General features: G+C 35.5%; 1 protein-coding gene across 2 annotated transcripts in view; it reads right to left on the bottom strand.

Moving 5' to 3' along the window:
- The window catches only part of LOC131440497 (leishmanolysin-like peptidase), a 99,166-nt gene extending 84,826 nt beyond the window's left edge, over positions 1-14,340 (bottom strand). For both annotated transcript variants that reach the window (XM_058611817.1, XM_058611816.1), the window contains exon 1: positions 13,617-14,340. Coding sequence is in view for 1 of the 2 variants with exons in the window: in XM_058611816.1 (XP_058467799.1) it covers positions 13,617-13,805 (189 nt within the window). In the remaining variant the exon portion in view is untranslated. The remainder of the gene's footprint in view (positions 1-13,616) is intronic.
- Between the last annotated feature and the right edge of the window lie 3,122 nt (positions 14,341-17,462).

Raw genomic sequence — 17,462 nt, 5'->3', positions numbered from 1 at the left:
TAAGTTTTGGATCTTTTGCTAATTTTATGATTTTGGTTATAGAATCTACAACAATAAGAATTGAATATTTTGGAAAATTTCAGCAATATGAAAAGGGATTTTTTTTACTCTTGCAAATTCGATGTTTAATAAACTGTTGAGTCAATAGCAAAGAAAATTAAGTAATTTCAGGTATTTTCAACGAGCGTATTTAAATTTGTTGTTCTATATTGTTGAATCAATAGAAGTTCAACTTGGATAATTTTAGACATTTTAGAGAACGTAGAGTGGCGAAATTTGAAAATTCAGATTTTTTTACTGATTCGATGATTTATTAAATAGTAAAAAATCTTTGGAAATTATCTGCCACCGTAGGGTTTTTCTATTTGAAAAATTGAAAAATTTTTGACTACTACCAATTCGATCGTTTGTTGATTGTTGGACCAATAGCAGTTCGAATTGAATGATTTTGGGCATTTTCGGCGAGTGTAGTATGGCGCAATATGAAAACTTGTAAATATTTTGACTTTTGCTGATAAAGTGTTTCATTTAATAGTGAATTAATATCAATTACAAATTGCTCATTTTTGAGATTTTCGGGGACCATAGGATGGTTCTATCTGTATAGTGGCAAAGTTTTTGACTAATGTCAATTCGATGCTCTATTGATTGATGAATTAATAGCAGTTCAGATAAGATGATTTTCATTATGATGATAAGAACATTTTCAGCGAGCTGGATGACTTAATATAGAAATTGTAAATTTTAAACTATTTACAATTTCATGCCAACGGTAAAGCGGGAACCGAGCACCAATGCTTTATACATATTGGTTTAGAAATGTTTTCCTAGCAAAAATATGCAAAAGCTGTTCATTCGGTTTATGGTAAAGTTCGCTTGCTGTTCGGCGGAGCAATATGTACCAAAGCATTCTATTCGATGCGTAATTTTATTATTTATGGTTCGATGAAAGCATCAAAACTAAATTCTATTTCAGTTGATGATCAAAGCAATAGCGCGTTAAAAATTACAATCAAAATCACAGGCACTTCGACGATTTGCATGTTTAAATCCGATGGTTCACCAGTAGTCGTTTAAATATTAATCAATACAGCATCCGATTTGGAAAAATAGTTCACAATTTCTCATATAAAGCTGCCTTACCACCGAATAAAATGCTTAAAATTCTAATATTCCAACTGCTATATATTAAACATTGAATTAGCAAAAGGTAAAGTATTCCCAAATTTTTATATTAGGCCATTCCACGCCCACAAGATATGTATAAAATTATTCTATTCGAATTTAATTCATTCATCAATCAATAAAGCATCGGATCTGCAAATTCAAATACTAACATTTTTCAAATAGAACCACACTACGCTCGCTGTAAATTGGAAATCCTATTGGAACTGCTATTGATTCACCAATTTATAGGACACTGAATCGACATTAGTCAAAAATTTTAAAATTTTCCAAATAGCACCACCCTACGCTCGTCGAAAATGTCCAAAATTATCAAATTTACATTGCTCTTGATTTACTTTTAAATGGAACATGAAGTCAGCAAAAGTCTAAATATATATGCAAATTTTCATTTTGCACCACCCTACGCTCGATAAAAATGTAAAAAATTATTTCCAGAATCAACAGACCATTGAATTAGTCTGAGATACAATTTTTGTCGATTTTTCAAATTGAATCACCCTACGGTCACTGAAAATGTCCAAAATTGTTAAATTGTAATTGCTTTCGAATCAATATTTAATAAAACATCAAATTAGTAAAAATCAAAAAATTTACAAATTTTCATATAGCGCCACCCTTCGTTCGCTGAAAATGTAAAAAATGATCCAATTCGAATTTACCAATCAATAGAGCATCGAAATGACATTAGTAAAAAAAATCCTATTTTCCATATACAGGTACCCTACGCTCGTTAGAAATGCCCAAAATTACTCAATTTAAATTTCTATTCACTCACCAATTTAATCAATATCGAATTTGCAAATGTTAAAACATTTTCAATTTATCATAGTGAGGCACCCTACGCTCGCTGGAAATGTACAAAATTACCATACTCTGCTAAGCTACCCAAAAACTGAAACGCCCAGTCGCAGCTGACATTGTTCGGTTCATCCGAAGCAACAGCCTATAGTACTCGAATCGGATGTTCATGAACATACTAGTAACGATAGGCTCACAAACTGAAGCATCGGTTCTTTCACCATCAGCATCGCTTCTTGGTTCGGCGATGCTTGCTCGAACGATGGTATCGGCAAATTCATACTCGCGATGGTGGTTCGCTTTTTGGTTCGGAACGAACACGTTTTGCGTGTTCGGAATCGATGCTTTACCACCACTGTTTAGCGGTAAAAAATCTTTGAAAGAAGCACATCCAATCTTTTCGAACTGAGTCGTATGGTATATATATATATATATATATATATATATATATATATATATATATATATATATATATATATATATATATATATATATATATATATATATATATATATATATATATATATATATATATATATATATATATATATATATATATATATATATATATATATATACAATAGATCTCCAGAGCTCCCCTCGAAAGTCGGTTTTTCGAACAATTCTATTACCATTCTACAGAGAAAGTCAAAACCTGTTCTACCTATGAATACCTTGGGATGTGATGACGCTTTTCTCATGTGACTTGTATTCTTAGCAATATTACTGCGGTATTCTAAAAAAAACTGCTCATTGAATAGAAACAGAGAAGTATGTTCTGGCGTGAACTTATAAAGCCTAGAAATAGAAATAGTTTCGAGCCAAAATTAGATTTTTTCCAGTATCCTTCTAAATGACGTTTGAAATTTGTGCGGTGAACGACCCAAACGTGGTTAAAGCCGCTAATAAACGACAACAACAACAACGTTTGAAATTTAAAACAAACTTCTCTGAGTAGTTTCGGATTAGCTTTTGTTTGGGCTGTGGAGCCGCTTTCCTTTTCGATATAGCCGAAGTCGGTTCGTATGGCCAACAGTTTACATTACTTATGCATTGGAACAATTTGAGTCCAATTTAGAAGAATTTTTTCCTCTTTTACATCGTCGACTTTGTGAATGTAGACGGTTAAAAAGAGTCAATTAACAGCTATGTTTGACTATTTTTCTAATTCATGATACAATTTGACGCATCATTAATGTGTTGTGAAAAACTATTAGTATAGATTCAGATTGAGAAATTTATTAGTAAACAAAATAATTTTATATGTCGGTCTAATGGTGAACAAGACGTTACTGAGGTATTAAAATGTTTTTTAGAATGCTTTTTATCACTTGAAATTGTTACGTTGAACAAAACTGAGAACTGAGGCCAGGGGATCACTAAATATCAATTTCCGTTTATTCATACGCCATCGCAATCGAGATTGCATTGTAGTTTAAATTCGCACTCAACCATGATTTATGACAATCCGGGGCCTTTGAATTGCTATTCATGCTTCGTTGAACATCCGCGCGGAATTGCCGAACCTTTAGTCGAGGTGTAAGTTGCGCGGACTACTTAAGCAAATTGCAAATTAAGTGATGTGCAAAAGATGCTATCACGAGTACAATAGAGCGAAAATGTTTTTACTATCACTGCATCGAACTTGACTGAAAACAGTAGGCTAGCATTGAGTTGATGTGATTGGATTAATGACGAAAACTATTTGGTAAGACGTAACAATCTTTACCCAAACTAAGCCATCGTATTCATCACTGCTATAATCGTGGAATCAAGTTTAAAGGGTCTGTGACATGGCGTTGTTGAGGTTCCCAACCAGAACTCAAGTGGTGATCCTAACTTTAGTTGTATCTGTATTGTCAATATCCTGAACCGGATGAGATGCAAAGCAAAATCGAAATGACTATGATGATCAATATTTACCCAAGCTCATACTCTGGTTCTGTTGATTTACATTTACAGGCTATGTGTTATTGTAGCATGTAAAAACCCGTTTTCATCCACCTATTAATGCGATCATGCCTTTTTTGTAAAAGTTTGTCGATATGGAAGGCTGTTAGTTATGTGGCTTCCGGAATCAATTATCAAGGAACCATTATTTGAATCCAATCAATCCGGGCGCATACAAAAATCAAACGAACATTTTTGTTACATACGCACAGACATTTTGCAAGCTAATATGCTTGAAAAGCTTAAAACGTAAAAAAAACCTTAGTACTACATTATATTGTGAAGCTTCGGTTTTGAACTTCGCTGCTGATTTTTTGCGCACACGACAATTGCGTGAATTTTTATAGAACGAAAATACATAGAATAGATAACCATGCCAAACAGTTGCAAGCTTAGAAAATTCTGCTCTACATAGCAAAACACTTTGTAAATGTTAGGAATATCCGCAAATATTGAGCTATCAAAAATTGCTCGCGGTTCAGTAATTTGTTTCAAAAACGGAAAATGTTAGTGACACATTTCTTTGTATGTTAATTGAACCAACGGTCAAACGTATGGAAACATTAGAGGCTACCATGCGCGTCAAGAAAATAGGACAATTTCCTGTTTTTTTCGATACGACAGCTTCCTTGTATCGATTATGTGATTATGATAACACACTGAGCCACAAGTCTTTGAATACGTTTTAGGCGATTCCTCAATTGTTCGAAGTTATGGGCAATTTTGTGGATTCATGTTTTTTGGGACGAAAGTGACATTTTTGGTAGTATACCATTCTACCGTTGATTTCGAGTAGTAGCAAGAAGCAAGATCTGGCCAGAAGACAACAGGATCCTTGTGGCTTCGAATCATGGGTAGAAGTCGTATTTGTAAACATTCTTTGATGTATATTTCGCTGTTCATTGAAGCAGTGGTGATGAAGGGTTTCGAAATTTTACCGCAGCTACAAATTGCTTGCCAGACCATTGCTTTCTTACCAAATTTTTCGACTTCAATCGATGTCTCGGACTGGTTTAACACTTGCCCTTCTCGCACCGTATAATATTGTGGTCCCGACAAGGATTTGTAATCGAGTTTCACGTAGGTTTCGTCGTCCATGATTGTGCAGTTCAAATTTCCAGCAAGAATTGTATTGTACAGCTTTCGAACCCTCGGCCTGATCGATGCTTCTTGTTCCGGACTACGTTTTGGTTGTTTCTGCTTCTTATAGGTGCGAAGATTCAAACGTTCTTTAGCACGAAGAACATTTGACTTCGAAGTGCCCACTTTTTTACCACATCCCGAACTGAAACCTCCTTCTTTTGCTCGAACACTTTCAGTATACGTTTATTCAACTGAGGGTTAGCAGGACCTTTTTTCGACCCGTTTTCGGTTTATCCTCAAAGGTGTTATCCTCACCGAAATTCCTGATAGCATTTCGCATGCTTTTTCACTTACTCCTTTCATTTTTGCTATCTTTCTCAGTGACAGTCCGCGTTCTGTGCACCATTTGTACACAATTTTTCGATGTTGTTCTGCTGAAAGTCCACGCATTTCGAAACAAACTAACGAAAACGGATAAACAACACAAGTGGTTAGAGAAGAGTGTGAACAACAGGACGCAGTTATAAAAATTAACAGATTCTGAACCATTGCGAAATGGCAGCGGTTTTTGGTTGCGTCAATACTTTCGCCACCAATGCTATTCGTATCTAGTAGCTCTTTAAGAAAAATCTGCATTTTTGCCTAATTTAAAAGAATTCGATGTAACAGAAGGATCAAAACCAAAGACAACGGATATGATAAAGCTGGTCTGTCTTGAAGTTTACGAAGAAATGAACCATTAAAATTCTTGTTAATTCTGTCAAAAAGCCAACACATTGTATTTAGACTTAGAAGATTTGTGGCTACCTAAACTTACTCCGATTTCGATAACCTTTTTCAAGGTTGCCAGAATTACCATCAGTCATTTGAAAACCTAACAATTAATCTGCTGCCTTGTTGAAGAATATTTACTCAAATAATCATTTTCTTTTGCAAGACTACCACTAAATCAGTCTTATAACGGTTATCTGGAAAATCAGTCTTTCTTAAACTGGGCTTCGGTCATGATACATGACATACACTGTTTAAATCGCGATAATTCACTTGCAAACACTGTTCAATTGTCGAAATTCATGCTCTTATTGTGATGGAGACCATAAATTCAATTATTGGCAATGTCCTGTCAGACAAAACATTTTCAATTCTCATCCAATCAAATTTAATTCAAAAATATCTCTTTGAAAAATTCCTTTACAATTGAGCTCTGGTTCTAACAGATCAATACCACATTAGTAGTGCAATGGGTAATAAAACAGACACAAATAAAACAATGATTGATTCAATTAGTTCTATATTCTACCACCTTTGAACTAAACTACATTACACATGGATCAATAAGTCCCGAGACTAAAGCAGAGATGGCGCTCTTAGTAAACCAGTAACCACGTCTTTCTGGAGTACTAACCTTTGCTTGAGACGGGTCAAAATTTTAAGTCGATCCGACCAGAAACAGCTAAGTTATCGAGGTTGGAGCAAAGTCGTTTTGTAAAGGGTGATTTTTTAAGAGCTTGAGAACTTTTTTAAACAATAAAACGCATAAAATTTGCAAAATCTCATCGGTTCTTTATTTTAAACGTTAGATTGGTACATGACATTTACTTTTTGAAGATAATTTCATTTAAATGTTGACCGCGGCTGCGTCTTAGGTGGTCCATTTGGAAAGTCCAATTTTGGGCAACTTTTTCGAGCATTTCGGCCGGAATAGCCCGAATTTCTTCGGAAATGTTGTCTTCCAAAGCTGGAATAGTTACTGGCTTATTTCTGTAGACTTTAGACTTGACGTAGCCCCACAAAAAATAGTCTAAAGGCGTCAAATCGCATGATCTTGGTGGCCAACTTACCGGTCCATTTCTTGAGATGAATTGTTCTCCGAAGTTTTCCCTCAAAATGGCCATAGAATCGCGAGCTGTGTGGCATGTAGCGCCATCTTGTTGAAACCACATGTCTACCAAGTTCAGTTCTTCCATTTTTGGCAACAAAAAGTTTGTTAGCATCGAACGATAGCGATCGCCATTCACTGTAACGTTGCGTCCAACAGCATCTTTGAAAAAATACGGTCCAATGATTCCACCAGCGTACAAACCACACCAAACAGTGCATTTTTCGGGATGCATGGGCAGTTCTTGAACGGCTTCTGGTTGCTCTTCACTCCAAATGCGGCAATTTTGCTTATTTACGTAGCCATTCAACCAGAAATGAGCCTCATCGCTGAACAAAATTTGTCGATAAAAAAGCGGATTTTCCGAATGGACCACCTAAGACGCAGCCGCGGTCAACATTTAAATGAAATTATCTTCAAAAAGTAAATGTCATATACCTATCTAACGTTTAAAATAAAGAACCGATGAGATTTTGCAAATTTTATGCGTTTTATTGTTTAAAAAAGTTCTCAAGCTCTTAAAAAATCACCCTTTAGTTTGTTTAAAAAATGCAAAAAACCGAGTTTCGTGTTTTGATAAATCATTGTTTTTTAATGGATAAAAACACCGTGCAAGCGAAACAATGGATTGAAAAATGTTATCCGGACTCTTGTCCATCAAAAGTAACAATTTGTCGGTGGTTCGCCGAGTTTAAACGTGGTCGTACCGACACAAATGAGGCGGAACGCTCGGGTAGACCTGTGGAAGCCGTTACACCGGAAAATGTGGGTGAAGTGACAAAAATTATAATGAAAGATCGTAAAGTGAAGCTCCGTGAGATTGCTGAGATGACACAGATATCATATGGAAGTGTATTTACTATCCTTCATAAAAATTTAGCATGAAAAAGGTTTTTTCCAAGTGGGTGCCGCGATTGCTTTCGATGGAACAAAAACACCCTGCCACAAGTCGAAGAAAACAATGGCGAAATTGAACGAATTGGGCTTTGATCTGCTTCCCCATCCCCCATAATCGCCAGATTTAGCCCCCAGTGACTACTGGCTCTTTGCTGATCTTGAAAAAATGCTCCAGGGAAAAAGATTTGGCTCAAATGAGGAGGTCATCGCCGAAACTGATGCTTATTTTGAAGCGAAAGATAAATTTTTTATAAACATGGTATTGAAAAATTGGAAAAACGTTGGAACCATTGTATCACCCTAAAAGGTGATGAATAAAAAAAAATTGCAAAAAAAATGTTGTTTCCATTGTTAGTCTCGGGACTTATTGATCCATGTGTTACAGATCTCACATCGAAAGCAATGTGAACCATTAAAAACTGTTTTGAAAAATTCTGCTGATTATAATTATAATATATTGTATATTTAAATCATATATAGTTGTATGTTTAAATCATATACTAGTCCTCAGAAACCAATTTCAGGTCTCAAAGAAGCAAATCCAATACTTCTTGCAATCGGTGGAGAAGGTCAAAGTCGACAACTTTAACGATTTGGTAAGTTCTATTGAATTCAATGTCAATACTAAAACACAAGTATTGTCTCAAGATGACATTACCGAGACAAATTATGATAGAATTAGGGCAATCATGAAGGCTCCTAAAAATTTTTTTAGTATAAAATTATATTTTTCTTGTCTTTATTTAAAAAGATTTCAGCTATAACCTGATTCGCTTCTGTTCTGATTTATTTCACGTTACTGCCAAACGCTTACAAAAATCGTTGAACGAGACATGAGGTGTTGGCCCAATTTTCAATGTATTGCTCAACATAGAATCTGCGTCGGACAATAAGTTGTTTCAAAAATTTGACTAAACTTGTCGTACAAACGCGAAATTGAGTATTTCCTTCGACTTTTCATTTGTTGAATTCGAAAAATCATGATGCTGAAAATCGATACTTAGGATTTGGGCTAGTAATGTTTTAAAATTCCCGACTTTTTCCCGATAAAACCAAATTCGTGACTTTTTCCCGATTTTCCCGATCGCTTGCCACCCTAATAATTATATTATAGAAAGTATCACGTGTATTATACACAGTTCAAAAGAAACCTGCGAAATTTCATGAATCAGCTGTAACAAAAGGCATCCATTCTATTTAACAGAACTTTACGTGCGATTTAAAAATAACATAACGTGAAATCATTGAAATAAAAACAACAACAATCGGTAGCGAGTGGGATTTTAACTGCGTATATTTGGATTATAACATAGGTTCATTTATCGACTGTGCAACAAAATCACATATCTGCTTGACAGGAACATATTAAATTTAAGTTTATACAGTCGCACTAGCTCGTTAAATATAAGTTAAGCGAAAATCACGTTAGAAACATATAGATTCAGTCGATCATGATAAAAAATAGTTCGTAAACCGAAAATGCTAATAAAGTGTGACGACGAGTTTTCTCTTGACAACAAGATTAATTAATAATAAAGTAAAGCATTTTTAATGTTAAGAAAATATGTTAACTAATATACCAATACTTGTAGGGTATACCAGAGGCGCCCTTTTCAAAACAAACCATCAGGTGGATTCTGCTTGCAGGATGGATTCAAATAGATATTTATGCTGAAGAGCGCGTAAACTTTTCTGCTTGCGGGTCATTGACTTGTTCAACTCAAGAGTAGCAAAGGTTACAAAATTAAAAATCTGGGATCTAAAACAAGTATGTACACGATCCTTGATAAAACCTTGACCTAAATACCAGTACGCATCTATACAAATGAATATGAAGAAATGAAGAATCATCGCGACATTTTCAAAACCTTCCAATGCTATGCACAAAAACGTGTATAATTATATCGTTTTGATACAGCACAATATTGACAGCATTCTGTAGCACCACACGGGAAATTCGCCAAAGGGCAGTGAATACCTAAGCAAACAACCGGCGTCGTGATCACGAGTCACGCTAAAATTATGCTGCTCCATCGATGATGCTTGAAACCAGCAGTTTATGACAGTCAAGGCAACCCGTTCAAATCAATGAGTATTTTAGCGAAGAACAACATGTTGGTGCAACCAAATAGAAGACTTGAATATTTGTTCAGGTTTGCTCACGACAAAAATGATTACAATTGCGAAAACGATAATTATTGATAATAGAAGTATCCCTTGAAACAACTGGTAGTAACATGGAAGGCCATCTTTAGCTCTATACCATAAAAGCTATTAAATAATATAAAGATTAACGATCAAGCCGATTAATTTTGAAACTAAACTATTCATCCATTAACCCTCGCTTAAAATAATTGTCAAGCGTTCTACCTGATATAGAGATTTTAAGATCGAAATAAATATATGATTTTTAAGTGAGTTACAAAATGATCGTGAGCTAAGCCCGTGCCAGTAATAAAACAAAGAATGGCAATATACTACCAAGTATGAATGTCATTTACAACAACAGATATATCGCGCACAGCACAAACAGTATATTTGTATACGATGGGCCAAGCCTTGATAAAGTGATTGAAGTTCTCCAATGGTGAAACAAGGGATTTATCGACAATTCCAGGTTCTCGCACCTCACTGACACAATGAGTCTTCCAGCATGCCAGCGAAACATTTCGAAACATATATAACAAATGCCGTCATAACAGGAAGAAGAAAAACTCATGAATAGAATTCATTACTGTTCTGGATCGAAATTCACATTCTATCTCAATGTTTTCCAGTACTACCGTTAGTTTAGGTACATACCAAGTCAAAGGAACTCTGTTATGCAGTATTAGTGCAATAGAACAACATGATTCAAGCGCAACGAAGAACATACGTGTTTATCATACTAATTGTGCTATACGTCTTCATTGTTTCAAATCGTGCCTTATTTGGAACTGTTTGAAAATAAACATAAACCGACTCGGAAGTTGTTTTTCTTTCTCAAAGAAAAAGCTAGGCAATCACTGCGAAACTTGACATTTATGTAAAAGAAAGACCGTAAAGTACAATCATTCGATTCTACTCATCGAGAACAGAAATTTTGGTATGTGTCAAAAGTTGCTCTCATTTTTCATAAACTGTTACGTTAGATTGCGATTACCTTAATTAACCTGCGTTTATGCAAGTGTGGCCAGTGCCAGGCCCGTTCCCAGGATTTCGTCTCGGGAGGGGCCCTAATCGAACATAATACATATTACTTTTTTATATTACTAATACTTTTAATATTACGCATTTAGTACCTCTTGTTTCTTAGAAGCGTAAATGCAGATTCAAAAGTAATTCATGAACTGAACAGAATTTCCGAATTCCCATAGAAAATAATTAACCCTTCAAGTGAATTATGATATATTAGTAGGGATGCGACATTTCGAGTGAATCGAAAACGAAGAACCACTGAAGAAATATTCATCTATTTTAGAGAGCATGTTGGTTGATGAAAGCACAATGATTCTCATAACATAACGAAATACTCTTGACCTTCATACCCTTTCGATCTGATCGATGTGAACATTGTGATACAAAGTCCAAATTGTAGCTCAATATTCCAAAATACTGTGTACTAGTGCAATATAAACATTCCAGAGAAAATACACATCATTAAAGTCTTGAGTGTTGCATGTGATGAGTACCAAAACTGCATTAGCATTCGCAGCAACAGTCTGGATACCGCTTCGGTTATAAAACCCTCTCTATTTGAAGACTACTAAATTCTCAAGAATTTGCAATGGTGCGATATACTTTTTGAATTCACTGCATAGATCATTCGTGAATAGTATGACAATGAGTGGTCCAAGCTGGCTCCCTTGTTTGGACTCGTGAGTAACAGAAAGTTTTCTGAACGCCTTACTCCAATTTATAAGCCATATTAGTTGATAGCCATACAAACTTACTTCAGCGGTTCCCGATTTCAGGTTCCGGAAGTACCAGTCGAAACCTTCAAAATGACACTCATATCGATTTCTTAATATTTTGCAACAAATAAGCGCAAGGAGATCGTGATAGTTCGAGGATGCCAAATTGGGTGACTAAAGTGGATAGTGAAGTAAATGGAACCCTAAATCGTAGATGGTACCATCAGACCGCTTGATCCTTTTTAGGTGAAAGGTGCTGCAAACCCTATAGCGCCGCCTATATACAGAAGATGGAACTTTGAGACGGTGCATTGTATGAATCTCGAATTGCAACATCTGGTTGAAAAACCACCTGTCGTACGTACATCGAAAATGGAACGATTATGATGGGCTTGGGGGCATGCCGTCAGAATGCCGGACGGCAACCCAGTGAAAATGGTTCTTGAATCTGATCCGGTAGACAAAAGAAAAAGAGGAGCATTGCAAGCAATGTTGAACGATCAAGTGAAGAGTCGAAGTATCCGTACCTTGAGTAGCTGGCGAAGAGCGGCCATGGATAAAGCTACTTGCAGCCGTTTGTTTGATGGAGCAAATGTCACCACAGGAATAAGCTGATGAGTAGTTTAAGTAATATTGGTCTCCGAAAAAAGAACGTCAATAAAATCCAAGAATGTAAAAACATAATGAAACGAAGAGCGATGTAAGAACAAGGTGTACACACTTTCGTTGAGATAAAAGAGAATGTATGTCCTAGGAGAAACATATAATTATGAAATTTGAAATAAATTTCCAATCATTTTTGATATTTAACAGTAGACGATTCGAGTGATTTTCATTTTGTAGTCATCGGCATATATGAACGACTCAGATCAAAATCATGGTAAATAAATGATATTTTAAATAGAATAATCGAATGAAGATTAGAATCCGGTAGATGTAACTAACTTTTCATCATCTGTTCCAATGTTTTTGTTATGTGCAAAACAAACAAAACAAAACAGAAAAAGCCTGCTAAACGCATTATTGCAGAAGTTGAAAAAACTACAAAAACCAGATTAATATACGATTAGTTTTTACTCTTCAAATCTATTTAATAGGCTTTTTTCACAGAAACATTTCTAGTCAACTTTTACTGTGGAATGCAGCCACCTTCACTTATTTTAAGTCAATAATCAATTTAATTTCATTTCGTTCCTCCTTCAATATAGTCTCGTTGCTTGAACTCATATAACAATATACAAATACTATTATCTATAAACTTCATTCGAAAATGAATAGTTGAAGAGATCGATTGTCCGCTAAATAATAAAATGTTTTTTTATAGTGATTGAAACTCATCAATTTTTTGTGGAATCGGTGCGTATTTTTCGTGAAATTGATTGGTTTCCGCGACTAAGCCAAACTGCGGCTAACTTTAGCGTCTCATTTATTATTTTCAGTGATAAAAAGTTCTTAAACCATTTAAAACAACGAAAATAAATAGTTTCACCCTTCCTTTCTAACAAATGTAATATCGTTGTGTTGGATGAAACACGGAGGACGAAACTTACGAATCCGAATTTTTAGGCAAAATTGTAGAATTTGAATTTATTCGTAAGAAAGAAAAACTCATTTTGTATACTTTTGTAAGATTTCGCCCTTCTTTGAAAAACAGCTGACATCTTTTTAACATTAACATTCTATCATATGCAGTAGTTTTCTGAATTTAATCGAATTGCCAGTTTATTGTCTCTAAAAAGTGACTGACCGGAAACCGTCTTCATGAAACTAGCAATTTCACAAACCATACGCAATCAAATTTGAACTCTCAACGTCCGGCAATCCCACTGGCACTGCACAACGTAACTTTCACAACGATTTTGTATGTTCAATATAATTTTATGTCTAAAATTCAAACATACGATTTGTTATTTCATTCGTTTACTCACCTCATGAGCTTTAGGATGTTGGTGATTGCAATGCCTTCCCAGAAGTTCATGTTTGACGTCATGACGTAAATTATTTGAATATTCTCCTTCCACTAAGTGGAGAGTTAGAAATTGTATTGCAATTGCCAGTATGCCACATACTCGTATACAGGATGCAATTTCAAAATATTGCATGTTTAGATTTCTCATTTGATTATCCCTGGTTGTGCTTACTATTATATTTTACAATTTCACAGTTTTTTTCCGATTTTGACACACAAAGGTTATGGTAATGTAAAGATTTTCACTATTTGTTTAGTATATTTACATCATACACAATATGTAAAAAACCACTATCACTTTTACTTTCATTGCATACGAAGAAATTCGACTTGGTAATAAATGCTAAGGTAAAATAAATTTTTATTTGAGAATTCTTTCTAAACAACAAGAAACGACGGTTCACTACAAAACATAGTTTATCATAAAATGATCTTGAGGTTGTAATACAAATTTAATTTACAACACGCGAAACGATCTCTACGAATGCACTCACCGAACTGAGCTTCTGTCTCTTCAGCGATCAGCTTTACTTGCTATGAGAGTAAAATATTACGAAAATCCCTCAACGTCTGTCTGACTCTGACTTGTCTGCAGGATACTACATAGGGGGTGGTAGGTATCTCTCCACGTACAAAGCTATACTAGTCGAAAACGAGATCAATAAATACACAGCATCAACCAATTGATGCCAAACCCAACACAGCTGCATGGTGTTTACTTATAATGACAAAAGCTGTCAAACGATGGATTATTTATACACCATCAGGTGTGATACTATTCTATCTTTGAAAGTGTGCGTGAAGTTAAGAAAGGTGGCCAATTCCACGGTGTAGAAATACATTTTTTAAACCGACCAATAAGCGACATGTCAACATCAACAATGAAAAGGAACTGCCGGCAAACCGTTTCTTTTCATTTTCGTTCACTACTAGGTATGACTAATTTTTAGCGAGTACCAAATTCTTCAGAATTCTTCGTCAAAGAAAATTTTTGTATACTGGCCGTTATTTATAAAATGCAACGTTGAACACTAATAAATTGGAACCAAATACATACGATGAATATGCAACGCACTTCCGGTGGAGCTTTCAACGTGTAAGCACGGTGATTCGCGGATAGTGCGTTAGAAATTCGAGTAATTCGCGAGAAGGAAAGAAAGGTTTTTCGTGCTGAAGTGGCTCGGCGGTGCGACGCTGTGAGATACAATTGGTAGTCAAAAATAGTAAAGTCCATGTGACTATAAACGAAACCGCTGGATGTATGGTCATTGTAACTTTTCCAATCAAACAAAGAAAGAATAAGTATATGCAACGGCCAAGGTCGCCGTATGTAAATTATTATTACTTCATCAAGCAATAGTAAATCTTTATCATTTCCAATGACTCAGTACTTTATCAGTCTAGTCAAAATTGAGATATTCAGTTTCATTTTTTTAATAATGTTATGATTGTTAAGCAGTTTAAAAAAATAAAAAAAAAGCAAATAAAATTTCACTTATAAAATTCATACAAGCTTATCTACTGGTGAAAACAGTGTATAGCCGGACAAGCAAGTAAAATCCGCCTGCAAAGAGAATTCATATCACACCATTTGAAAGAGAACTTGGACTGGCAACAATTTTCCCGAATTTTCAAACCTTTTACTGACATATTCGCCCTTATTCTGAATAACGACGTATTGGTTTTTCGATCGAATATTGTTCGGTCGAATCCTAGCTTCCTTTTATTTTGCTAGCGTTATTAGGAATACGAATAAAATAAGATCGAAAAAACGACACGTCGCTATTCAGAATAGAATGATTGACGGGGCTATTTTGATTCTATTGATTTTCATTATATTTTAATTTCGAAGCAACCGCTCCACTAAAAAATTGAAGCTCGTCAAAAGGTTAGATTACTAAGTTCTCACAAGCTCATATCTCATGCATCCCCGTGTGATGACATTTTGTTAATAGAACGTCGTCGACTGGGTGCCCTTCTGCGTTAGTGGCAGAACGAGAGGGTGCGAATTGGTTTGTATGCAATAATTCATTTGAAACGCGAAAAATTATTGAAAATCTTTCAAATAGGTCAAGTATTTCGCACTGACGTCTTATTGCTGAAGTGTGGTAAGCACCTTAATGTAACTTTTAATTGTCAACTTATTTCCATGAAAACTGTATGCAGCATCCTTGTAATTAATACAATAGCATTTTTCGTATCATCCTTCCATATGTTGGGTAGACATAAGAATTCTATAAGTGTTTTATGCAGGAACGTCTTCAGAAAAAATATTCAGAAGTGTGCAATAATCATACTATATCATTGGGTGGTTCAGAAGACTGAAGGTTTGGAGGGTTTCGGTACGGTAGGAAATGTGACATTGAATGCCAACTCGAGTATTGGTAAGATTGGAAGATGTTTTTGCCTTTCTCATATAGAAAGGTTATGCAACCACTTGAAAAACCAACTAGTAAAAATGTGTCATATACCATTCGACTCAGTTCATCGAGTTGAGCAATCTCTCGCTCTCTCTAAACTCTAATCTAACTAGGTTTTCTCGGTCTTACTGTCCCATACGAAATTCCTGAATTCCATCCGGAAGGTTCCGGAGTTATAGGGTAAAGTGGGTTCAATATTGTACACCGTCAGTGGTCTGGTCTCAAAACTACACAAATCGATAGCCATTATCAGTAGGCAACAAAACTTCCTGGTTCCCGGTCTCCGGTTCCGGAAGTACCGGAATTAGTGGTAATATATTCCAAAATGGATCTCACTCATTCTTCTCAGCGATGGTTTGACCGATTTCCACAAACTTAGATTCAAATGAAAGGTCTCACGGTTCCATATGAATTTTTAAATTTCATCCGGAACCGACTTCCGGTTTCGGAGTTATAGGGTAAAGTGTGTTTAATATTGTACATCGTCACTTAAGAGCTGAGACCAGTACGTCGCGTAAAACCACGTGGCTCGCTGTGCGTATTACATTTCTCTCCATGCTCTCTCGCAAATGTGCAGAATTACTCTCGATGTGGCCGGGTGGCCAAGAAAGTTTTGATATTTTCGGTTACAAGTTTGACTACATCACATAAAATTCAATAAAGCTACCGCTTGTTTAGCAGCCTTGCTGAGCTGATTTTATTTCTCTCTCATGTTTCGTCACGTTACCATCAGGATACAAGAGCAGAAAAAAATGGTGCCGCCATAGAAATGGACTTACCTTTACAAAAATAACATTCACTTAATTTTTATCGCGACAACTTATATGTTTTATGCACTTATCGCATTTAAACTAAATTATCTAGACATTGTCGGGATAGATTTTTGATCCATGCTTTTGAGGGCGAGATACTCACCCCTATTCTGTACGTCGATCGAATCGAAATATTCAGATCGAATATGCAATTTCCATTCTGCATTCCGTTCGAGTTGGGTATGAACTCGAATATCATTCGTTCGAGTTGTTTAATTTTCGAACATTACTCGATCGACTTGCGTACGTATTACTTCTGTTCGGTTTAGAATCGTTCTAATTTGTTTATAAAGGGTGATTTTTTAAGAGCTTGAGAACTTTTTTAAACAATAAAACGCATAAAATTTGCAAAATCTCATCGGTTCTTTATTTTAAACGTTAGATTGGTACATGACATTTACTTTTTGAAGATAATTTCATTTAAATGTTGACCGCGGCTGCGTCTTAGGTGGTCCATTCGGAAAGTCCAATTTTGGGCAACTTTTTCGAGCATTTCGGCCGGAATAGCCCGAATTTCTTCGGAAATGTTGTCTTCCAAAGCTGGAATAGTTACTGGCTTATTTCTGTAGACTT

Source organism: Malaya genurostris, chromosome 1, assembly GCF_030247185.1.
Source record: "Malaya genurostris strain Urasoe2022 chromosome 1, Malgen_1.1, whole genome shotgun sequence".
NCBI lineage: Eukaryota > Metazoa > Arthropoda > Insecta > Diptera > Culicidae > Malaya > Malaya genurostris.
Note: the sequence above shows the minus strand (reverse complement) of the source record. Positions and strands in the feature narration are given on the sequence as shown.